Source organism: Passer montanus, unplaced genomic scaffold, assembly GCF_014805655.1.
Source record: "Passer montanus isolate IOZ18808 unplaced genomic scaffold, ASM1480565v1 scaffold44, whole genome shotgun sequence".
In the NCBI taxonomy this organism is placed as follows: Eukaryota; Metazoa; Chordata; class Aves; order Passeriformes; family Passeridae; genus Passer; species Passer montanus.
This window is the reverse complement of record NW_024369262.1, coordinates 4,719,440-4,743,835: the sequence shown is the minus strand read 5'-3', so window position 1 is coordinate 4,743,835 and position 24,396 is coordinate 4,719,440. Positions and strand designations below refer to the sequence as shown.

The following is a 24,396-nucleotide window of genomic DNA, read 5'->3' as shown; positions in this document are numbered from 1 at the left end:
CGCTCGGAGCCTTCCTCCTCCTCCTCCTCACTCCTCTCCTTCCTCCTCCCCTCACGGCTCCTCCTCTTCCTCCCCCCGCCGCGCCCTCTCCCACCCCCTGGGCCCCGGCGATGGCGGCGGGCTGCGGGCGGGAGGCGCCGGGCGCCCCATGAGGTACCGTGAGGGGAAGGGCGGGAAAGGGGCCGCCCGCCGTGTCCCCTCACGGCGCAGGGCAGGGAGGGGGGCGCGGGGACGCGGCTCTGGGGTCACCCTTTCCTTGCATTCCCTTCCCTGTGCGGGGGTCCCGGCGGTACAAACCCACCCGAGGGGTTCCGGGGATGAGCCTTCCTGAGGAGATCCCGGCGGTTCGGACCCTCCCGGGGGTCCCGGCGAGGTGCGGGAGCCGCTCCCGGAGCGCGGGGGGAGCAGCGGCCCCGGGAGACACGGGGAATGCGCGAAGGGGCCTTAAGCAAGAACCTTGTTTTAGTTAATATTTTTTTGTGGGGGAGAACAAAATCTGGGTGCTGGCGGGAGTCTTCTCTGAAATCCCATTTAGTAACTCGGTGATTTGAAAGTTTGCTCGGCGCAGTGCCAGGGGAGGTGCGATCCTGCAGCTCCGGCTTTTTCAGCACCGAGCTGTCAGTCCTTGCTGACAGAACCCGGCCCCAAAACACCAACTGCAGGGTAAATGAGGTGTCTTTTTTTATTCCTTCCTGTAAAAACATCGCTCAGTAACACTGTAACACTGCTCACTAGTCACTACCATCTCCATCGGTTTTATTTCTGTGCAAATAAAAAATACAGAATGCAAATTTAGGTTGTTTTGAAGTATGATGTCATCTTTGGCCAACAAAAAAAATAGTAGTAGTAGGAGGAGCACTTGTAAATATTAGTAAGTACTCATATTCATGTGTTAAAGTGGTTCTACTCTTTAATTTTACCTTCTTTTTAAAGGCTAAAGAATTTGAGGTTTGTGCAAATGCATCCAGAACTTGCTGTGCAAAACCGATTTTGCTTTGTTTCTGTATCCCCAGTGAACCTAGCTGTGAAAAAAATATTTTCAAAGAGGAATCCGTAAGAGTTTGAACAGTAGGAAGAGAATTATATAAAAATTCTCAGTGTTTCAATATTAGTCCATAGTGACAAGTATTGTGTCAAATTCAGCTTCGAGGCATTCTCCAAAATCATTACTCTGATGTCACACCAGTCCAGAGAAGCTGATTTAACCCTATTTGATCTGAGTAAAGACTCACGGAGAAGTGAAAAAGTGCCCAAAGGACAACCAGAAGATGCCAAAGGAAAGACAAATCAGCCCTCATTTGGCTGCATTTCATTTTTCACTCTTTTAAATGCTTCTTAGAAAATGGCCTAACCTGGTTCTGCTCCCTTCCCCAGACAGGATAATCTCATTAATCTCATAATGGCCCTCAGTTTTGAGCATGCACTGGCTTTTGACTGGACGTGTCTGAGCCAGTGCTCACCAATTAATGGATGCATGGAAATGTACTCCCTGCTTCCTTCCCATCAGTGTTTGCTCCTTTTCTGGCCCACTGCTGTTGCTGTTTTTGTGAAATTATGCAGCACTTCCAAGACCTCTCCCGTACAAACCATGCTGGTCTCCTGTCCAGCAGCTTTTGCTGTTTGATTTGCACTTTTAGCTGCTCCTAAGGTAGCCAGGAAAACCTGGGGGGAAGGAACGTGGGGGGAAGGAAATTATTTCCTTCCCCACCTGCACATGGGGGGAAGGAAATAATTTTAATTTGGGACACAGGAGGCTGTCCTGTGGAGGGACCCACACAACAAACTTGGGCAGGATCTCAGAGAATTTGAAGTCACTCAGTACAGCTATTGGAATTTTATTTTCCTGAACTCTTATCTCTTTAACTGTTCCTGTTTATATCCCGCTCTAGGAGACACAAATTAGGAAAAGCCCCAGGAGCAAGCCCCACCATGCACCCCGACTGCTCCCATCTCCACAGCATCCAGAGCAGCACCGATCCCTCCTCCTCCTCCTCCTCCTCCTCGGCCAGGCCGGCAGGAGACACCTCCTGCCCGGGGGACGTGCGGATCCAGCTGGGCTCGGGCGCGGCAGAATCCAGGGAAAACGCGACCTGCCGGGGCTCCAGGCCGGGCTCCCAGAGCCGCCCCCAGGGGCACGCCCTCGGGGAGGCAGCAGGGCCCGAGGATGCGGCCGCGGAGGCCGAGGAGCAGGGCGGCAGCTCCCTGTCCGAGCTGCGCTGCCTCCTGCACTGGCTGCACAAGAGCCTGCCCTACCTGCTGATCCTCGGCGTCAAACTCCTCATGCAGCACATCAGCGGTAGGGTAGATCAGAACCAGACCCCCCTCCCTCCCCTCGGCCATGAAGTGTACTAATAACCATGCCTGAAATGTAATTCGATTTATTTTTAGCTTTATTTTTATTTGCTTTATTCATCAGAAAGAGAGATTTGCTAAACTACATTTCAGTGGCTTCTGTTTCCTTTGCTGGCATATGTACAATGTGCTTAATTATCCTGGCTTGAGAGTCTGAGCTATTAATTCTAATTACAAAGACATATTAGAAGTGGCTGCTTTTTAACCCAGTTCAGTGATTTTTTTTTCCCTTTTCATGTTTATAACTGATCCTATTTTCCTAATAGGCATTTCTCTTGGAATTGGGCTGCTAACAACTTATGCATATGCAAACAAAAGCATAGTAAATCAGGTTTTTCTCAGAGTAAGTATCACCCTATGCAACAAAATTCTTTTAGTTAAGCAAGACTTTAACAAGTTAATCATTTTTGAAAGAAATGTGAATAGACATGTTGTTTTATTTACTTAATAATATTAGCTGTCAAGATAGAAGTAAAGTTTTAATGCTTCTGTACAGGGGAACTTCTCAGATAACAAAGTTTGCAAAATTCTAGGAGGAGGTGGTTTTTTCACCTCAGATTTTGACTATTGAAATAACTTTTTTGTAAGTTATGGATTAACTTCTTAACTATATTAGTGGGATGAAATAGCAGTTGACAGTTTAAATCTTCAGCTCTGTGTTCACTCCCAGAGGGAAACCTGTTGTTTCTTCAGAGTGGGGTGGGTTTTGGTTGTCTTCAGAAAAAACCTTGGTACACCTAGAAATTGGTAGGTTGAAAATACTAAAATTACTGCTTTACCTTCCCATTGAGTTCTCCTCTTTTATGGGGTCTAAACCCCTCAGATAAAGTCCCCTGGTAGTCCTGGTGTTTGGGATGTGTTTCAGCACTGCTCTGAGGCAAGGACTGCAATGTGTCTTTACCCCCCCTGCAGGAACGGTGCTCCAGGCTGCAGTGCACTTGGGTACTCCTCTACCTGAGTGGGTCATCTCTGCTCTTGTATTACACCTTCCACTCTCAGTCCCTGTATCACAGGTGAGTGTAGAAACAGCTCTACCCCACCAGACATGGCTCAGACATTAACTGGGGACACTTTGTCTGCTGTTTTTCTTTAATTGTGGCATTGGTTTGTCTTTCACTTTAATCTCCATTCCTCCCCTTCTGCCAAATTTAACAGGTGCTGTCCTTAAAACCAGTATGTTGGAATTTGCTAGACTCCATACTTGATTTAATGGCACTGCTGTACCACAGAGAACATTCCTGGCTTTGACTGCCAGCTCTGACCCTTGGGAATACCAAACGTGGCATCCTGGGGCTCTGGAGTTTATGACTCCAACTGATTTCCCCCTTGACCATTCTGTAGCTGCAGCCTTGGCTGGAAATCAAAGGCTCAATGCCAAACTGAGACAGCAAACTGAGCTCTGGAGGATGGGGGCTGTGATGAAGATCCAGCAAAGCAGGTTCCAGGATGGAAAAGTTGTCAGAGATCCTCAGTGATCCATTTACAATGAGCAGTTCATTTTCTTAGCAAATGTTTTCCCTCGGTGTGAACCAAGTTTCCTTTTTTAATTAAACCTGCTGTGATAATCTCAGGTTACAGTTTCCTCTAAATAGGGTGCTCCAGTAACTTCTGATACTTCTTTTTGTAGCTTAATCTTCTTAAGCCCCACTGTGGATTTTATGAACTTTTGGGAGGTGCTTTGGATTGTGGGAGTCACAGACTTTATTCTGAAATTCCTCTTCATGGGCTTGAAGTGCTTTATTCTCCTGGTGCCTTCTTTTATCATGTCCTTTAAATCCAAGGTAAGGAAACAAGCTGGAGTTTTGATTCCTTGTGAAGATTCTCTTATGGTAAAAGTAATTAATTATTAAATTCTACCCAGTGAAAAATCTTTAATTAAATGTCTGTATATAATCCACCACTACACCGTGGGCAGGAAAACCCTGTGGATTTCATGTTCTTCTCTGCTTGGTGCTAAAAAAGGTTTTCAGTCTGATCAGAAACAATTGCTTGTATTATATCATTGGATAAATGGGTTTATTTCTGTCTCCAAGTTGGGGGTTGGAGCAAACCTTTTATTTTCTGCTCTGTAGGAATGTGTACACAGGCAGTTGGCCTGGAGCAGCTGGGGCACAGCAAATTTTGCACATGCTCAACAAGAACAGTCAAGATTTTAAGATCTGCACGTGCATACAGCTGTTTTTTTTTCTGTCTCTTCAAAAATAATCCTGATTTTTTTTTTGTCGTTAATAAACTTAAGGAATATTTGTGTCAGATCAAGGAATTTGATGCACAGTTTAATTTCTCAAGTCAGTGAGGTTTAATAATTTTCTCAGAAGCTTACACTCACTGGTGGTGTATTTATTTTTATCTGCTTCCCAAGGTGAGGCAGGCAAAACCAATTACATTTTATCTTAAAATTGCAATTACTAGTGCTGGTTCAGAAAAAATAAATCAGCAAGTACAGTTTGATGTGGTAGCATTTGAACAGGGTGTTTTGGGACGTTTTTATCTCTTGTAATGTACCAGAACAAGTTCTTCTGAGGTACAACTGGCTTCTCTAAATACTGATTTATAATCAAGATCTCTATTTTTTTTCTACAGCTAGTGATGTAACATGAAAAAAAGTTATTGAAAATTCCATTACACCATGGCTAAACTAGAGAAAGAATCTGGTCAATAGTGGCAAATTGTGGCATCATCCAGTGTACATTATAGAAAGAGTTACAAACACATTTTTAAGAAAAACTTACTTTATTTCCTTAAAAGCTAAGCTAAATATTTATTATACATGTACACACAGAATGTCCATGTAATGAGCCTTATTCTCACTTTTAAACCTGAGTGCAGGACACAACTCTGGCCCATGACAAGCTGATCTCTGTGACCAAATTTGTGTTTTTCTCCTTTTTCATGTAACTTTACTTTTTTTAATGCTTATGAAATTAAGTCTGACAGCCTTGTTAAGTAGGTAGGCATCTGCCAAGCCATCCCAGTTCAGCCTATAATTTGATTTTCTGCAGTCCAGCAATCAATCCTGTTGCTGTTACTTGGACAGTTGTGAGACTCATCCTCTGATCTTTTTTTTCTGTGCTTCACATTGAATTGTTTCATTACAAGAAGCTACTCCAAAGAATAACAATGCATCTTTTCTGTGTCTTTTGCACATCCTTGGAGTTTTAAATCTTGAGCTGTTCCTTTGCATGTCTTGCTTAGGGCTACTGGTACATGCTGTTAGAAGAACTCTGCCAGTATTACCGTATGTTTGTCCCCATACCAGTTTGGTTCCGTTACCTCATGGCCTATGGGGAGCTGGACACTGCCCTGGGATGGACCCTTGGCATTCTGCTGGGCCTTCTCTACCTCATCCTCAAGGTATGCAAGCTTTAGACTCTGCTCAGATTTTGTATAGAATTCTCAAGTGGTTTTCTGCAGGAATAATCAGTGCAGGGTTGCAGACACATTTCTGAACGTTCCCCTCTGAGCTCACTGCCAAGTTGCTTCAGTTTGCTGCAGCCTTCCAGGAGCACTGGCTGAGGACTAAAATCATCTTTGTCTAGCAATGGATTTGGAAGCAGAGGACACAGCTGCCATAGATTCACTCACATCAGACACAGAACTTGCAAAAATAAAGATAAAATTACAGCTAAAAGAGTCACCATTTTCCAGGAAATGAAATTTTCTCTGTTGGAGTATCCTGAGTGATGCTAAAGAAGTTAACCATCTTCCTGCTGGCTCTCTGCTTCTCTCCAAAGAGCTCATCTACCCCAAATGTAACCATTTGGCTTTAAAAATGACCAACACTTCCTCATGCTCTGGTACCTTAATTCCAGGACTAAAGACCATTGCAAGTGTGATAATAATGCTGACACATTTGCACTCCATTGCTTCATTTCAGAGCCTCAACACTCTTAAAAACCAGACCCCTCCTAGGAAAAACTTCAGCCTAAATTCTTCATTTGGTCACATTTAAACATTTAAAATAGGGTCAGGCTGAACTGTTGCTGTGCTTATATGACTTCCAACATCCAACCAGCAGTGAGACTTCCAGTGCTGGAATCAAAAGCTTGAGAACTTTTTAGTTCACAGTGAAAAAATACTAAGCATAACTCAAGTTTTCTTTCCCATTTCAGCTTTTGAGCTTTTTTGGACAATGGAGAAACTTCAGGCAGGTCTTACGGATATTTTTTACACGCCCAGTGAGTACTGAATTCTCTTATGACAAAACCATAACCCCAGTTTACATGAAAATCCTTCTGGAAATTCCTCACTCCTATTCCTTTGTACTGTTTTAGCAATAAACAAATGCAATTTTAAATTAACCCCTGTATACTCATTCTCCCATTTCAGTCTCAGTTCCTTGACTGAAGGATAGTGGTGTCACCTGAACAACCAAATCACCCACAAAAAAATCTGCACATGCCTTCAGATAAAAGGATGTGAAATAATCCTTTTTTCCTGCTTCTACTTTAAAAATTAGCAGTGTTCCTTTAGATAGGGATTTAAGTTTCCCTGACACAGCAGCCCTTACTCCAAATTCCTTTCTGTCCTGGTATTTGGGTGTGGCTTTTCCATCCCCCTCGAAATTAATTTTTGCTGCAAATCCTTTGTTTTCCAGCACTATGGGGTGCCAGCCAGCAAGAGACAGTGCTCTGAATCTGATGATATTTGTTCCATTTGCCAAGCTGAATTTCAGAAGCCTATTCTGCTGATCTGTCAGGTAATACACATAATCCCAATAATTTTTTTTTAATTAAAGAATATTTTTTAATTCTGTTACACAAGACAACATAAAACTAGATGAGTGTATGTTTGATGATTATTTTTAGAAATCAGACTGTACAAATAATATAAATGGAAGAGCGTAGAAGCTCTAAGTTGTCATTCTTTTCATTCCAGCACACATTTTGTGAAGAATGCATCTCTTTATGGTTTAATAGAGAAAAAACCTGTCCACTCTGCAGAACTGTTATTTCAGACCATGTTAACAAGTGGAAGGATGGAGCCACATCTATGCATCTCCAGATTTTCTAAAGCTTGTCAAACAACTTGGGTTCCAGTTTGTTTGTTCACACTAAGGTTTTTCAGTTGACTGCAGATTAAACTGTAGGTGGCACAAGGAAGGAGTTTCCAAATTCCAGATACCATGTATTTAAACAGTGCAGAAAATGGCAACTTGACCTTTTCTAAGTAGAGAAAACTTTTCAGAATGAATGCAGAAAAAGCCAGCATTGCTTCTCTTGTGTTCTCATAGGAAACAGTCAGATCCTTGAAATGTGCTGCATTACTTGTTAATTCAGCATTTTCTTTTGTAAGTTCAGTAGGGTTCCAGACTGTACTAAACTGTATTTATCCTTCTAACACTACCCAAGCCAAAAGGTCAACCTACTGATTTTATTAAGATTATGAGCAAATCTTATACTCTGGACTGCAGTGAGAATTAGAGCTGCTTGTCACTCTTGGCATTAAAGATCTTTAATGCTTGCCCAGTAAATGAGAGAAAAGAGCTTTTTAATGCACCTGGAACAGCAACTATTTCTCACTGCACCTGTAGATAAGCACAAGAATAAGGTATTTCCCCTTTAGGTTCTTGCAGGCTTCTAATGGATCCTTGGCTTAATCTTTTGGCTTTAAACCAACCACTGATCTTAGTTTTTTACTTAGCATTTTGTAAAGCTGGTATTTTTAAAAGAAATCTTTAATACTATATTTTTGTCATAATAGGAACCAGATTTTCTTACAGGGGAGAATCTATTTTATACTCTATTTGCAATTTGTAGTTTGCATAAAAATCAGAGAGAATAAATGCATTTGAATCTATTTGTTTGGTGCATGTTGAATAAAGGAAGAAGATTCCTTATTGTTTTGGTATTAACTCATGTAAGCACATAACAGCTGCTCACTGCCAGGTATATTTTTCTTGTTGAAGAAAACAAAAACCTTTTAAATGTTACAATTTATTCATTGTTTTTTATGTTATTTCTAGCACTAACTTCTGTGTAACCTCACTTTCTTCCCTGATTTTCTTTTTTCACTTTGCTATTCAGATCAGACTGAAAACATAAATGATTCTATTACAGGAAAGTTACATTTAGTTACCATTAACTTGAGCTTCTCTTGCCTGAAGATATTCAGGAAACTTGTAAATTCAGGACAAACAATTAGAAAGTGAAATACACCTAAAGGTATTCACCCTGCTCCAAGGGCAGAATCCAATATTCAGAATAAAAACCTAATGAGATGGAAGATTCAAGCTAAGAAATATCATTACATCTGGCCTGTAAAGCTCAAGATTATTTTATGGAGCACAACAAAGTGTTGGTGCTTTCAGTCAGCCCTGATCCTTTGGTCTTTGGCTACAACATTAAAGCTCAAGATTATTTTATGGAGCACAACAAAGTGTTGGTGCTTTCAGTCAGATCCTTTGGTCTTTGGCTACAACACTGTAGTAACAACTGCAGTAAGTGTGGAGACAGGTCAAAACCAGGGACCAGGGAACAATTTCTCTTCTTTCTCTCCTTCTGTTGATTTTTCTATCCAAACCCAGTAACATTAACAAACATGTTTTATTAAAAAAAGAGATGTTGGTCAACTGGTCTAGATTTACACTTGATCAATCAAACCAGTCATTCTCATCTTAGTTACAGACAGGGAAAAAAAGTGAGTAAGTGACATCCAGGGATGGCATCTCTGTGACCCATGGACTCCTCCTGCACAATTCATCAGTCAAACCAGTCATTCTCATCTTAGTTACAGACAGGGAAAAAAAGTAAGTGACATCCAGGGATGACATCTCTGTGACCCATGGACTCCTCCTGATCCAGGCCAGGGCCACAGCCACCAGCAGCTCTGAGTCTGCAGGGACACACAAGGTGACACACAAGGTGACAAATGACAAGCAACAGCCACTTTTAAGAACCCAGGGGAAAGTACCAGGAGGAGCCTCTCTTGGGTCTTTAAGTTCTGAGGGAATTCCTGCTCCATTTCCCATCACAGCTCTCAGGAATGACAATGATTTACATTTCCTGTTATTCTTAGGGCCTACCTACTTCCTAAAATAAAAACAAACAGGTCACTTGGATTAACACATGTTTAAATTTGCATTTAGTTGCTATTCACATCCACCTTATTTAGCTCTTGAGGATATTTAGCTGCAGTAAACTGTGAGAGATGAAAACCAGGACAGGGATTACCTTTGTTTCTGCTAAGGCAGCTCAGGGGTGTTCTTGCAGACAGCTACAGATGGATTTAGTCTAGAAAAGAGCAACTGGAGAAGTTCATATATGGGACCTGCACACAAGCATTTGCGAGAAAAATATTCAAGTAATTTGCTTTGTTCTTAATGATTTCTCCTTTGGATAAACTGAACTGGGGAAATGAAACAGCAACGAGCCTGCTGCAGAGACAGAATTCAAATAAACCAACCAAAGCCCAAACACCTGCCCTAAAACCAGAACAGCCTCCTCAATGTTATTGCACTTTTTGATTAACACTGAGAGCAGGTTGGGAGTTGATACTGAAAAGAGAACAGACCCAAAATAAACTTCAACTGTACACTCAGAGTGGACTCAAATACGAAATGTTCTCCAGCAGTTCAGCTTTTAAACAGCACAGCAAAAAAAAAAAAGGATATTCAAAAGAACAATTGACTCGTTGATTTTTATCTTTTATTATGAGCTAATACCAGGATGACATTCAAATGTCAGATGGCACAATTAAGACAGTCTTGGTAGGAATTATTCCAGCATTCCCAAAATTACAATTTAGTACACGAATGGCGTCAAATGTATGCATCACTCCCACAGAGAAAAATTATGGAATTCTGAATATTTTCTACCAGAATAGTTTCTGCATCAAATGGGAAAAAGAAAAACTGCTGGTAACACAGCTGACCTAGAAACCTTTTCTGGTAATGACCTGCAGAACAAAATATTTCCCTATTTAACATCTAGTAAAAAAAAATATGACTTTTGTTCAAGTTTAAGATTTAATACTTTTATATGGTTAGCCACAACAGGTATTAACCTCAGTTTTACTATACTTTTGTAATGCTACAAAAATCCTATAAAATCAAATTATAGTGAATTTTTCAGTGATTATAATTAAAAAAGCGCAGCTTGTACAAAATAAAAAAAATAAGATTCTATACTCTAATGAAAAATTTAAGACATTTTTAAATGAACAAAAGAAAGCACTTGTTAAGCTCTCCAATATTCAATGCATTCTGCACTTATCTGAAATAGCCAGACAGGAGCTAGAACTCCACTCCCCTTAGTTCACAACTAGTAATTTTGACACTATTATATATATATATAGAGGATCTATGTCTGATATTTTTACAAATAAATACAGGATAAACCATATTGCATAGTGTGTGCTTGCTGTCTGAGTCACACTCCCAAAGTTTCACAGTTATGGTAGGGAATTCAACTTACAATCTACGGGCTGAAACATTGACAGTACATGGAATTTCCTTGGAAAACCAGTGGGTTGGGTTTGTGATTGATCAGTGAACTCAGACAAACAACTCTTGCCATTCTTGCCAGCCATTAAACCTTTAATTCCACTGGACAATTCTATCCAGCCAAGCAAAAAGCAACTGTTAGCTGTAACTAGGACCAAGAGAGATCTGCCTCTAAAAAGTTCTTTTTTTTTTTTTTTTTTGTTTTTCAACCAAGTTCCTTTATCCTCAGTGAATTTCAGGCAAGTCCAGGTGTTGTGTGTTTGCAGACAGGCCCAGTGCAAACACTCCTGGATTTTGGTTCCACCAAATCACCCGTGGCCACGTCACCAACTGAACAATGGCAATCTTCCAGTATGTCACTGTAAGGTAACTTGATTTTTCTGCTAAAACTAAAAAAAAAATCTATATTTTTCAACAAAAGGCTTATCAGGAAGTTAAAAAAAAAAACAAACAAAACCTAATTTTTGCTCAATCATAACCATTTTTATGTGTTGCTTCTTTGTTAGCATCAAGGTATCGCTGAATCCTTCTGCCCTGCCAGCTTCAGCAAAGAGCACTGGGACTGGATTCAATGCTTACAGAGAGTTTATGGCTTGGATCCTATGGCTCAAAAAGATTCAGTATCCACAGAGTAAGCAGAATCTAGAATTCAAAAATCCCTACTGTTGTGAAACACCAGAAGTAGACTTTGCACAGTTTGACTAAAAGATAATGCAACGTGTGGCAGGCAAAAAGTGACAGGACTTGTATGCAGCTGCATGATCATCTCCACACACACGCACACACCATCCACACTCTAACTCTAGGGTAAAGCTCTGCAGATATTAACCCTTTCACCAGCTATGTTCATGGAAATGCTTTCTCTTTAAGGCAGGAAGTATTTAAAGTAAGGTAAAGTTTTACCTTTATTTTATTCTTTGTACCTGTAAGTCAGTTGTACAGATCGTGACAATTTTAAAAACATAAATAGTGTCCTTAAGAACATGTTTGCTAAATTAAAGTTTTGCTAAAGTTCTGACCCACTGTGGAAGACATTCACTGAAAGGCCATTGAACACTTTTCTCATACAATCAGCAAATTTATTGCCCCAGCATAGAAAAAAAAAGTTGATAAATTTAGAAATGTATAATGGCAGGAAACTACCATAAGCAAAATTTCATTAATAATAATTTAAAAAATCCTCAAATTCTTACCCACTGGTTACAAAAATATTTATTTCCTTATACTCTGGAGGATTTGTCTGTGTTTCCTGTGGTACTTCCTGGAGATTTGTACTGACCTTGTGTTCTGCTCTCTGTTGACCTCTCTGTGGGTAAGAATCTGAGCTGCCAAGCCGTGCCCAGCGGAGGCCCAGCGTGTACAAAAGTGATGTTTCCCAGTGAAATGTCTGCTGAGGACAGGCATGAAATAAGCAGGACGTGTGTGAGCCCGTGGCTTCCAGTTAAGCCTAGAACATAGCAGCAGTGCTGTTTGATTAGATCCATTTGTCTCTGCAGGAACAAACAGGGATTTCAGCGGGGGAAGCAGGGAAACAGTTCTCTCCCACCCCACACTGCCAGGCTGGTCAGTGAGTGATTCATTTATTGATTGGTTGGTTCATGAGGAGGAGAATCAGAACTAGAGCCTTGAACTTTCTTCACAGCAACCAATTAAGTTTGCCTTTTTCATTTTGGGATACTTTCCATAATGAGCTGAATCAAAAAATCTATTTGAAAAATATATATTTTTTTATATATATATATATAAAAAAAACTCATTATGTTTTGAATGTGAAACACCAATTAAGTTTAGCTTTCCTCTTTGATTCCACCCCATTGTAGGGAACCGCTTAACGAAGCTTGCATGCTAATTACCCCTCAGCTGCAAGCCTGCAGGCATTCCAAACTCTGCCTAGTGAAAGGGCCAACCCTCCTCGACACATTCACGACTACACCAGTGATTCTGAAGCAACATCCTGCCCCTTAATACTGTCAGTTTCGAGCTCTCAAGCTGAAAGATCCTTGATAAGGTGAGAAGATGTCACTGGAATCAGTAAGATGATGTGCCTAGAGTTCTGCAATACCATTTGCTAAAGTTTGTTTTTTTTATGCACCATTGATTGACAGGAAAAAAAAAATCCGTTTCTCTTTGCTTTCCAAGTCTCTCTGTGCAATGACCGATTCTTTGATACTGTCACTTTTCCAAAGTAAACCCAACAAGCCCTCCAACTCCAGCCTCAGGGGGCTCACGTCCATCCTTGGCTCTGCACCTTGCAAGGCTCACGGAGATGGTGGTGTCATAGATTCATGCGCAAGTGCTCCGGCCGTTTGGAAATCATGGGGAAAGCCTGTTTTTTGTAGGGCCCAGAGTTTGGCTGCCGGATTGGAAGTGGTGCTGAAGCCTCTCCACAGACTGTCACATCCATTTGTTCTATTCCACTGGTCTCCATCGGGTATTCCACAGGTGGCTGGGTGTTGGATGCGCCGGCAGAAGCACCTCTTCCCCAGAACTCCCCAGGGGAAAACTTGACAGGGCTTTAAAACAAGAAATACAGAAAATCAGAGACACATCACAGCACCGAGGTGTTCCCTTACTCTGCAGGAAGCTGCACTCAGTTTCTATGGAGAAGCAATTCTAATTCTTCTTTCCACTTCCAGGAGTTTGAGAAATTTCCATGTCTGGCTTCTACCACAGCCTCTTGTAAAAAATCTCTCATTTTGAGGTGATAGCAGAAGGGTTTTTCTGTACTAACACAGTTCTTTAGTGCTTAGGGTGTTCTGAAACAGTTTTGGCTGTATCAGCACTGAAAAGCAACAAATTAGAACTTCATGTGCTGCCCAGCACCACAGATTTGTCTTTAATAATGTGGTTTATAAAACACAATCACTTCTAATGGAAGTGTTGGGCTTACTCAGAAGCAAGGCTGTATTTTTTATTTCTAGTGCTTCAGCCACTTGTCAAAAAGTATTACAAAGAAAAGAAAAAGAAGATAAAGTACCTGACTGGTGTCCTAGGGCTACCTATGAATCTGCGAGGTGATCGAATTTTTGGTTCAAAAGAAAATTTCTCTTTTACGCTTTCAAGTACAGATGGAGCCACGTACGTGAAACCCTGCAAAACAGGAAAAGGGCACTGCAACTCACAGGCAAGGATGCATTCAGGATCACTTGTAGAGTTATGAAAATCTGATTATCGCAGGAAAATTATAGAAAGGAGAGTCAGTGTAGACAGAGGAACTCCTTGAAGCAAACAGTGGGACTTCAAGGAGTTGCTACACCCCAGCTATTTCTCCTCAGATCACAGATTCCCACAGACACACTCAATTTAATTCATTTTGCTCTCTGGACTGGCCACTGTTGTCCCTGCATGGCTTTGAAAGCAATGCCAGGGTTCACAGTGCAACTCTGGATCAGAATGCTGACATTCCACAAGGGCAGCACTGTTTGTTGGCTGCTGGATAATGACAACATCAGCAATAACCAGAGTACCTTCAAAGCCTTTAAACATTTCAAACCTGTTACAGGATTTGGGTTTAGTTATGAGAGTTTGCTTCAAGATGTTAGGAGTCAACAGAATGGATTTAGCCCCCATTTCCAGCAGCACAGTCACTCCTCACTCACCAGAAAGACCTGGTTGGCACTTTCACTGAGAGTTGAGTCATCTGGGCTATCAACAGGTGTCTGACGTGTAAACTTTGAATCAAACTGGCTCACATCCTCTTCAGATTGCTTTGCAAAAACAAAATGATTAAGGGTTTATATTACAGATATCAACCAAATGGCTCAGCGGTGAGCAGTGCAGCCTCTGGATGGAGTTCATTCCATGGGTTTTTGGCAGAGCTCTGCTGGAGGAAAACCCTGGAGTGGTGTCGGAATCCTGTCGCTGCCAGTGGGAGGTCACTATGGGCACTGCCACTGAGAAATAAAGGCAAGGGGGAGGGGCAAAAATTATGGATCAAAAAGGAACACGAATTAAAAAGATGTCTTAGGAAAAAAAAAATCTAAAATTACAAACAAAAACTTTAGAAATAAAATGCCAGTTTCTTGCAAGTTTAGCCCTTGTCACAACCAGTATAGAACAGTTGCAACTATTTAGTTTTTGGAGGCCTCTCCAGAGAGTTTTGTCATGTTTTTGCAGGTACAGAAGTGTTCATAGTCTGAGGGATAGAGGACAACTCTAATGAGGAATATTGTTTTATTTGCTTAAAGAAGAGCAGTAATTCCAAAATCCCTTCTTTATTCCCATGTGTCACTGGAAAGGCAGCAGGTACTCATTTGTGCAGCCTTCATGCAACCATGACACAAGCTGAAAAACCATCTGGCTTATACCAGAAACTTCCATAAAATGGCTACTAACAGAAAAACCCAAAACCACCTTCAGGTTAAGTATTTGGAAATATCAATCTTGAGTCCTTTTGAGGAGAAAAAGGTCTGGAGTCCCCATGCTGCAGAATGCTTGACATTAGTGATGCTTAAGCCAGTTTTAGGTGAGAATTTTAGTAGCTGGCAATGACAGAGGTGGCAATACCCACAGCTGCTGGAGCTGACTGTACCCAGAGGGAAAAACAGACACCATCCAAATATAAGATGGGATAATAAAAACTTCTTCATCACATCACTGTTTGAGGTAAACTCTAACTACTGCTCATAATGCACAAGATGCATTGTAAAGATTAATAAGCAAACGCAAAAAATGCTTAATTAGGTGATTTCATTTACTTTTGCTTGGCAACTCTATCTAGTTGAAACTACTGACTTACTGTAGAGGGTTTAGAAGCTGATCTCAGAGTGAACTGCACTTGCAGGTCTGTTTAACCTATGGGTCAGAAGCAGGAGGAATTCAGACTGAAGCAGATCAGGTGCTAGATCAGATCTGCCAGCTTTAATTGAGGGTGAATCTGTCCCCTGAGCTGATATAACTGATGCACCAGGAACCAGTGGCACTCCAGTTTGTAAAGTGAACGTTTCTCAGTTTTATTGAGAGCTTTGCTAAAGGCACACAGGGCATATCTCTCTCCCAGCAATCCCAGTACATACCAATAAGGGTTTAAAAGGAGGTTCCACCTTGCGTGCCAGCAGCTCGTCCCAGTTGATGTGTCTGAAGAAGGCATGAGCCTGCAGGGGGGACAAAGGCACAGTCAGCACCTGCCCCAGGGCACAGAGCCCACAGCTTCACCACTAACATCTATCCAGAGCCTTTCTCTGGTGTGTTTCTTTCCAAAATCACATTTGGTCTAGTGTAGAATATTCTGCAGCACTGCCTCAGAGTGGCTGGAAGAGCTGAGAATTGAGATCACACCTCCAAGTCAGACACACGTCCCCATTTCCTTGGAAGTGTCAGAAAAAGCCAGTTTACATGCAAAATACCTCTGCATTTTCCAACTTCAGAAGTTAAACCATGACAAAACACTGCATTAATGACAAATTATCAGAACTCTGAAATATGGAGGACTCTAATACTTGTCAATATCACCACAAAAACAAAGTCAAGCTGGAATGCTACACTTGTCCCTTCAGGGAGCTGCACTAATACAGGGCTGGCAAGGTTTTCATCAGACTGCTGAGTATCCTCACCCTTCCAGGGCTGCACAATTAGCATTGTGCAATTACTCTAGAAGATCTACTGCAAGACAGAGCTAAAGAATAGAAGTTATTTTCCAAATCTCAAATCATCTAATAGCCAGACAGCTGCTTTTGTTAAGCTTTAAAGACTTCAGGTTTTGATGAGTTGTCACATGTGGCTGCCTTTCTGCTCATTACCCTTCAAGACAGACACTCTCCTTCCCTGAGGTACCTTCAAAGCTGTTTTATTTTCAGTGAGGTCATTCAAGAAGTCTCAAGTTAAGTTCCAGTTACCTGAACTTCTCCAGCATCTCCAGGACCAGCTCCTAGACGTGAGGCAGCATTTCTTTTTAGCAGCTTGATGAGAAATAACACCCAGAAAAGCAGAATTAGTTATGCTGTTATAACCAGACTAGTTCTGCCATGAATCATCACTTCAATGAGTACTGTGCAGAATGAATACAGAACCGTCAGGAAAATCTGCATTCACCTGAAAACAGTTGTATTTTCAAGGGAAATCACTTTCTGTACCACTCAGCAAAAAAGTGACTTAATCAGTAACAAATCAAGCTTGAACTGAACAGCCACAGTGGTCTCATTATATTTCTATTTTCTACATACATGTGCAGTACTAACAATCATTAAAATTCTACCTTTTTAAGCAGATCTCTGGCTTCTTGTGTGAGGTAGGGAGGCAAGTTGAGTTTACACTTGAGAATCTTGTCAATTGTTTTCTTTCTGTTCTCCCCAGTGAAAGGAGGCTGGAAAGCACCATTGAGAAAGGAGGAAAAACAGGACTTGTTGAGATCTTTAATTTGTGTACACAGAACTCACTTCAGTCATTTATAAAGCAGGTAAAATTACTGCAAATAGGCACTGTTTGGCTAAAAGCAGCTCATGCCTGTAGGCAAACTTGAGAGCTGGATTTTGGTTCTTTCTTACTTGCAGTGTGTATATACACAATATATGTATTTATACATGCAGCTGATTTAGGGTACAGGGAAGCAGAAAAGCTACAAAGGGAAATACATGCAATTATAACTGTGCACCTACTGCTCCAGTCAGCATGTCATACATTAATGCCCCCAAACTCCACCAGTCCACAGCACGGTTATGCCCACTCCTCATCAAGATTTCAGGGGCCCTATAAGCAGAAAAATCAAAAATATGAAAGTATTTTAATGAGCTTAATATTAATTATGACTGCTATTTTCAAACAAAACCCCATTTATCAAGTAAAGTTGTCGTAAATGACTGAACCACCAGGTAAAAAAGGCAAACCACAGGCATTACCCCCAGAGCAGAGCAATACTTTTGTATTTCATCGTGCAGCTCACATGTATTCAATTGTTCCACAGAATGTGTGTGTGACTGTTCCGTCGTGAATGGATTCTTTACATAACCCGAAGTCAGTCAGTTTTACATGACCTGAAATTAAACAGATCAGATTTAAGACTTGTCAGAATTCTGCCATTGGTAGAAGTAACATTGAGAAAAATGAGGAATTTTTAACATGGATATGTAATTACTCTGAATTACTTCCACATATGGTGTGACAAAGCAATGCAGCTATAAAGCAGAACAAGGTAATCACACTTACAGAGAAAACCAAGTGCTGCCACTTGAAAAACCACCAAAACTTATTCAAATACAGACAAATGTATTTAAACATAAAGACTGTAGAGCATCATTTAGCTAAAAAAGTAGGTTACTGAATTTTACTGCCTGCTTCAAAATTCACAGAATGATCTTCAACAAACTGTAAAGTGCCCTGAATAATTCAGTACGAAGACTCAGACTAAGTAAACACATTGTTTAGGAAAACATGAAAATTCTGGGTGGTACAGATTGCCAGACTAATCAGTGTCACAGTCACTGGAACAGTGCAGTCAGGAAGTGAAACTGCTGTCAGTGGGAAGTGTCAGCTGCTGGCTAAGTCACTGCAGCCACAGATGATCTGGCATCCTACCCAAAGTGCCTTTGCTACCATCAGTCATCCCCATTGACTGAAATGCCACAGGTTCTCCTTCACAATGATCCAGAGGTGCAGAAATGGCAGATCAAGCACTCAAAACATGCCTGGCTCCATGGAACTGAGCTTGCTGTGGCCTGTTAAACCAAGGAAGCTGTGTTTGAGGGCAATTAGCTCTGGCACCTCTTCCCTTATCCCAGGAGTGGCACAACCCTGCCACTGTTCTAAGGAGATTTCACCTAGAACTGAGGTGCTGTGACCTTTGGGAGAATTGCTTTCAAAGGACTGGCAGCCTGACTCATGACTAGAGCTCTACCTTGGTGATTAAGCATGATATTCTCTGGCTTCAGATCCCGGTAGATGATTCCTTTTTGATGCAAGTGCCCCAGTGCCATGGAGATTTCTGCCAAGTAAAAGCTGAAAGGGAACAAAAATCAGACATATTCAATCATGCACAGCATCTTAAGCAAATCTTTCACAGTTTTCAACCTCCAAACCTTGACCACTGCCCTATGGACAGAGCCTCACTGAGCAGCCAGCAGTGACCCTCCTCTGTTGTAAGAGTGGAGTCCCACCAGCACAAACTGGTGAGGGCAGCACATGTACACCCTCCCCAAACCCACTGAACTGCTCTTTCACTACCCTCCAAAATGAATGAGTAGTTAAATATAGTTTAAGCACTTGGAAAAAAAACCCCAAACTATTAATTTACAAAAATAGCTTCGCTTACCAGGCTGTGTCTTCCATAAATATCCCTTCTCTCTCTAACTGCATAAATAGTTCTCCTCCTGTCATGAGAAAAAATAGATTGTACTCAATTACAAGTATCATTTTAAGTCAGTCAAAAGTCTATTTTCTAGGAAAACTAAAAGCAACAGGTATTTTTGCCTGCTGTACAACAGGCTGTTTTACAAAAAAAACAACTGAGCTACTGTTCTGTTACCCTCAGGATTCCAGCAACCTGCAGAAATCAGCATTTTAAAAACAAGAGCATTTCTATCCCTGTTTTTTGTAGTTACAGCTTGAAAAAATTGCTTCTGATCCGTGTCTGTTTCCCTAACCATGAAATAAGGGTAACACTTTCTTCTGTCACAAAGAACCTGCAAGGATGAAACCCTCAGGTAACTCTGTGGGATTGCAAAGAACACACAAAAATTACAAATCTAGTGGAATGAAGTTTTAAACCCCCTCTCTCCTGTACTGTCATGAAAAACAATTGTTTTATGTTTCATTCCTCTTTATTGTATGGAATTAGAAAGTTTATTCATGTTCTTCTATGTATTTTTAATACCAGCCTGTTTCAGTTTAAGACACCAAGCCATCATTAATTGGCCTTTTACCTGTAGGGTAAGAACCCCAAATTCTTGATTGTGCAAGACCCCAAGGAGGTAAAAGAATGTCATATACTGACCACTGAGATACTCAAGGATGAGGTAGAGTTTTCCACCAGTCTGAAAGGCATAAATTAAGTCCACAATGAAGGGATGTTTCACTTCCTCCAGGATATTCCTCTCTGCTTTTGTGTGAGCTGTATCCTTGGCATTCCTTACAATCATTGCCTGCAAAAGGCAGGGATATGTGAGCACAGAGCATGCTAAACAAGGCAGACTTTTATACTGAGTTCAGTTCTGAGTTTATTAAATTACAACACTACATAGGAGTTAGCAACAGCATTAAAAAATTACATTTCACCACAGTATCTACGTAAGAGGTTTCTTACAGTTTTAAGTCTTTATTTCATAGAATCACACAATAATTTGGCTTGGAAAGGATCTCCTGACCTATTTAAATGAGCTGCTGAGAACTACCCAGAAGAAAAAAATTGAAGTTTAATTCTAATTCCAAATGGATCTGAGTAAAAACTGTATATATCCTAGAACTTATTTTTAGGTATATTAAATCATTAGATAATTCTAAAGGGTAAACAGAGGAATAGATTTTTTTTTTTTTTTAGATCCAGAGAGCAGTGAAATTCAGGTTTACCTTTTTAAGAACTTTCATGGCAAATATTTTCCCGGTGTTTGCTCCGGTTACTTTTCGTACTTGAAACACCTAAACAACACCAACACAATGGCAATCACATATCTCAGCTGCATGAACTGCCACAAGCTAAAGAGCAAAGTTGTGCAAGAGAGAGAGAGAGAGAGGAGATCACCCACAAACTGCGAGGCAAGAGGCAGAGACTGGATGCAGGATGACTCTGGGACATTCCCTGCTGCTTCCAGCAGTGAGGCTCTGCCAGGCACCTCCGTGCCCACCTTGGGGTGCTTCTGCTCTGTTCCACCAGGCAGAATGGACTTTCCAGAGAGGGGAATGAGAGAGAGGCCCTGGGGGAGGCAGGGCTGGGGCTGCTGACCTTGCCGTAGCCGCCTTTGCCCAGCACGCGCAGCAGCTCGAAGCACTCCGGGCGGATCTTCTCAGGGCCTCTGTTCACGCTGGTCTCTGAAATCTCAAACTTCTCACAATGCTCCATCCCGCTGCAGAAAAGCACAACAGGGCTGTGAGTCCACCTGGCACTGAGAAGTGAGCAAATGCAAGCACTGCCTCCCTGGGAAGTGTCTGAGTGACGGCGGCAGAGATCTGCAGGGCTCCCCCCACCAGGGATTATTGCTGATGGTGTGCAAAGCTGCACCCTGCACTGAGAGGTTGCCTGCAGATTTTGGGGATTTATAGCAGCAAGATTTCCTTCAAACCCCTTCAATTTAATGCACAATACACCAGAATTAAGTTTAGAGGATGAAAACCTCAAACTGACTCAGGTATTTCCTTATATCGTTATATCCATATTACAAATATTATTCAAGGGCAAGAGATTTGTTAGGAGAAACAAGGATCAAAAGACAAGCAGCAGCTTTCACCAGAATTCTTTTTATTATTGTTTTATTTCAAGATACAATTGACAAATTTTAATGTGAGGAAATAGTGAAACATCTAAAAATGACTCAAAATGGAACCAGAAGGACAAAATTTTCTGTTTACCTTAACAATGTAACAAAATCAGAAGTTATTTGTGGTGGGCATGAATGATACAGAATATTTTCTAGCAGCAACTTACAGGTCATATTGGCCAACTCCTCCATGGTCCATGCTCTCACTTAATTGACCCTGGGGATGAGAAGAGTACAAGAAAGATGAATTAGAAAATGGAAAGCATTAAAAACAAATGCACTGATGTGGTTTACAACTTTTTAAGTTTGAAAAGACAAAATCTCTATATAATTAAATAGGTCAGGAATAAAAAATTATCAGCAGAAGACCAAAAAAATCTACTAAATTCTGTGCCAGATTTGCAGCACTGCCATCAGTGACACAGGGAACCCCTGTCTTACCTGGCTGCATTGTTATGCAATCACTCAAATATCACAGGTACAATTTCACACCCCCAACTGAACTTGAAAAATGTTAAGGTACTGCAAATTTCTTTCACATTCCTCTTACACAGAAATTTTTGAGCCCTACTGCAGCACTATGCAAATCAGATCAATAATAAAGATTATGTGAACAGATGAACTGGGACTCCTCTGCACTAAAAATCTACTGACAAGGTTTTAATATTTTACACTGGGAAGTCAAATCCCAATGGTGAAGAAAGAATTCAGCTTTACTCTGATGTGAAACACATTTTCTGACCAAAAATCAGCACTGAAGAAGTTCCTGCACTTCAGCACCAGAACCAGTCACCATTAAGGAATGAGCTTGAAATCTGAAGAGATATTTTCCTCAAAGAATTTTAACCTGATCCCTTCCCTCTAACTGTGGCTCTGCATGGCAAAAGAAGTGCAAAGGCAGCAGACAGCTGGAATGAATGCAAATAGAATGTCAGGGCAAGCTTCTAGTGAGCTGCAGACTGTACTGGCACATTCTTATTTGGAAATATGGACACAAAATAACAACTGTGAGTTTGTGGTGAACAGCCTGGGACCTGCACACTGAATAGAAATATATTGAGTGACTTGTGAAATTCAGAGAAGCAGAAGAAAAAGAAAACCCTGAGATCTGCAAAAATCAGCCCAAGCCAAGGAGTGCATTTTAAAATATTATCCAAGTGAAAACACTAACCAAAGAAAACTCAAAACTTTCAACAGCTTCCAGACCATTTCAACGTTAAAGTTTACAGAGGCTGGTTTATTTTGGGTGATCTAAAGGGGAATTTAACTCTTGGATCCACCTACTAACACCACAGGCAATTAAGGAGTCCAAAAGATCAGGTTTGTTTCCAGCTCAGGGAGCTGCCAGCTCATGTCCTCCTGTTGATATTTATTAGAGAAATCCAGCTTATTGACATGTTTCACAATAAGAGCCACTAGAGCTGCCCTTGACCCCACTCTTAGATGCCAACAAATGAGTTTTTAAAAATCTAACCCAGAGAATAAACACCCCTCAGTGCCCAGAGCAACTCCTCCTGTTACCCAATGGCTCTGGCAAAGTTTATGTGTGCTGCTCTTGCTCCTGTGAACTCTGGGTTTCATTCTCTGTATTAATTTAACCAAAAGTCACTTCAGATTACCATTCTGGGATTTTTTTCAGGCTTCCTTCACATTTCACACCACCAAGAAAGGCAGTGGGAAGCCACCAGCCCTTCAGTCCATACATTGTTTCATTTATTACAAACACCTAAATTAAGGCTGAGGTTTTTTTCTTTCCACCATAATAATTAGTGCAAACAACCACATGGCTTTTGAGGAAACTCCTTTCAAACAAGGCTTTAGATTTTCCAGGATGGCTGTGCCTACTCAAACCACAGCTGAGCTCCTGGGCTCCTCCTGGCCTCACAGTTTTTGGGAGACACCAGAGCAGAAACGTGACAGCAGAGTGTCCCCCTTGCTCATTCCTGGATCTGCTCTGGCTCCATCCTCTCCCAGATCCTAGCAGGACACACACCCGCGGAGATAACTTCCATTGGAATGTTGCTCCCCTCACACATTCCTGATGTTCCCCTCCCTCCTCGCTCTTGTTTCCATCTCAAGCCCATTCTCACCCCTCTTATCTGTTTGCCAAGAGGCACCTGGGACCAACCAAGGTTGCCAAAGTCCATGGAGATGTCAGTCAAGGCAAGGTTTTCAAATCCACAATGGTTTCATTGTTCCCTGAGGCTCAATCACAGGAACACCAGAGAGAACAAACTCAACTTTCTGGCCACCTCGATCAGAACCTGTTCTTGGCAGCATTAACAGGGTGATGCAAGAAACCTTTTCTGAAGCCAAGTGTTGTATGGATTATTGAGGGGACAGCCAGAGCTTCTCCTGCAGGCTGAGAAGCTTTCAAGCCTTCAGCTGTCACAACAATGTCTCTGCAGGTTCCACGGAGTGAGGGTAACAGAATATCTGCTTATCTCCCCACGGGACCGACAGCAAACATGGAAGGGACTTTCTACAAGGGAGGGAGGTTTAGATTAGATATTAGGGGGAAATCCTGCCCTGGGAGGGTGGGGAGAGCCTGGCACAGGGTGCCCAGAGAAGCTGTGGCTGCCCCATCCCGGGAAGTGCCCAAGGACAGGGCTTGGAGCCACCTGGGAGAGGGGAAGGTGGCCTGAGGTGATCTTTAAGATCCATTCCAACCCAAAGAGTTCCGTGATTCCATGACCTCAAAGACGCCAAGACTGTCATCAGCATTTAAAGAGCAGAAAATAAACCTAGTGCCAGTTTGAGCAACAGCAAAGGGTTAATACACAAAACAACACCCAAAAGCAACACAAGACCTAGAAAAACACAAACAGAGATGATGCAACAAAACCCCCGGGGGGCTTTGCCAGGACCGAGGCGAGCACCACGAGCTGCAAAGGGCGCATCAGCCGGGAGCGCCCGGGCTGGAGCAGCCCGACCCGCCGAGCGCAGCATCTCAAACCTCGCCGCTCAATTTTGGCGCCAGAGCCGCCACTTCACACGGCTCCAGAAAGATCGGCATTCCTGCGCTGACGTCCGGGCATGTGACAATACAGAAATCATTAAAAAAAAAACCCAAAAAAAAAAAAACCGGTGCGGCGCCCGTGCCGCGATCCCGGCGCCGGAGTTGGGCGGGCAGAGCTGAGGCTGTCCCGGGCCGGCTGGGGCTCGGCTCGGGCTCTGCCCGGGCACGGCCGCGCTCCCGCC

At 41.9% G+C, this 24,396-nt stretch overlaps 2 protein-coding genes across 5 annotated transcripts; one reads left to right on the top strand and one right to left on the bottom strand.

Annotated features, from left to right (window-relative positions):
• The first annotated feature begins 10 nt into the window (after window positions 1–10).
• RNFT1 (ring finger protein, transmembrane 1) lies at window positions 11–8,103 on the top strand. Of its 2 annotated transcripts, none has more exons than XM_039720472.1 (9): window positions 11–153; window positions 1,890–2,296; window positions 2,619–2,695; window positions 3,265–3,365; window positions 3,980–4,133; window positions 5,548–5,706; window positions 6,465–6,530; window positions 6,950–7,051; window positions 7,231–8,103. In XM_039720472.1, exons 1-9 carry the CDS (start codon window positions 149–151, stop codon window positions 7,363–7,365), a joined length of 1,206 nt encoding a protein of 401 aa, XP_039576406.1. In that variant the 5' UTR covers window positions 11–148; the 3' UTR covers window positions 7,366–8,103. The 2 variants fall into 2 exon arrangements, with proteins under 2 accessions (XP_039576406.1, XP_039576407.1); XM_039720473.1 differs by lacking the exon at window positions 11–153 and adding an exon at window positions 221–663.
• Window positions 8,104–9,981: 1,878 nt separating this feature from the next.
• On the bottom strand, window positions 9,982–23,695 carry RPS6KB1 (ribosomal protein S6 kinase B1). Of its 3 annotated transcripts, XM_039720470.1 has the most exons (15): window positions 23,286–23,642; window positions 21,363–21,412; window positions 20,664–20,784; window positions 20,291–20,359; window positions 19,719–19,866; window positions 19,038–19,095; window positions 18,624–18,724; window positions 17,673–17,763; window positions 17,389–17,479; window positions 16,989–17,096; window positions 16,630–16,692; window positions 15,811–15,888; window positions 14,395–14,502; window positions 13,773–13,885; window positions 9,982–13,308 (listed from the first exon to the last, which is right to left on the bottom strand). In XM_039720470.1, exons 1-15 carry the CDS (start codon window positions 23,340–23,342, stop codon window positions 13,071–13,073), a joined length of 1,494 nt encoding a protein of 497 aa, XP_039576404.1. In that variant the 5' UTR covers window positions 23,343–23,642; the 3' UTR covers window positions 9,982–13,070. The 3 variants fall into 3 exon arrangements, 2 of the variants coding, with proteins under 2 accessions (XP_039576404.1, XP_039576405.1); XM_039720471.1 differs by lacking the exons at window positions 9,982–13,308; window positions 13,773–13,885; window positions 14,395–14,502 and adding an exon at window positions 14,516–14,688 and having other exon boundaries at window positions 23,286–23,691; XR_005628806.1 differs by lacking the exons at window positions 9,982–13,308; window positions 13,773–13,885; window positions 14,395–14,502; window positions 15,811–15,888 and having other exon boundaries at window positions 16,628–16,692; window positions 17,385–17,479; window positions 23,286–23,695.
• Between the last annotated feature and the right edge of the window lie 701 nt (window positions 23,696–24,396).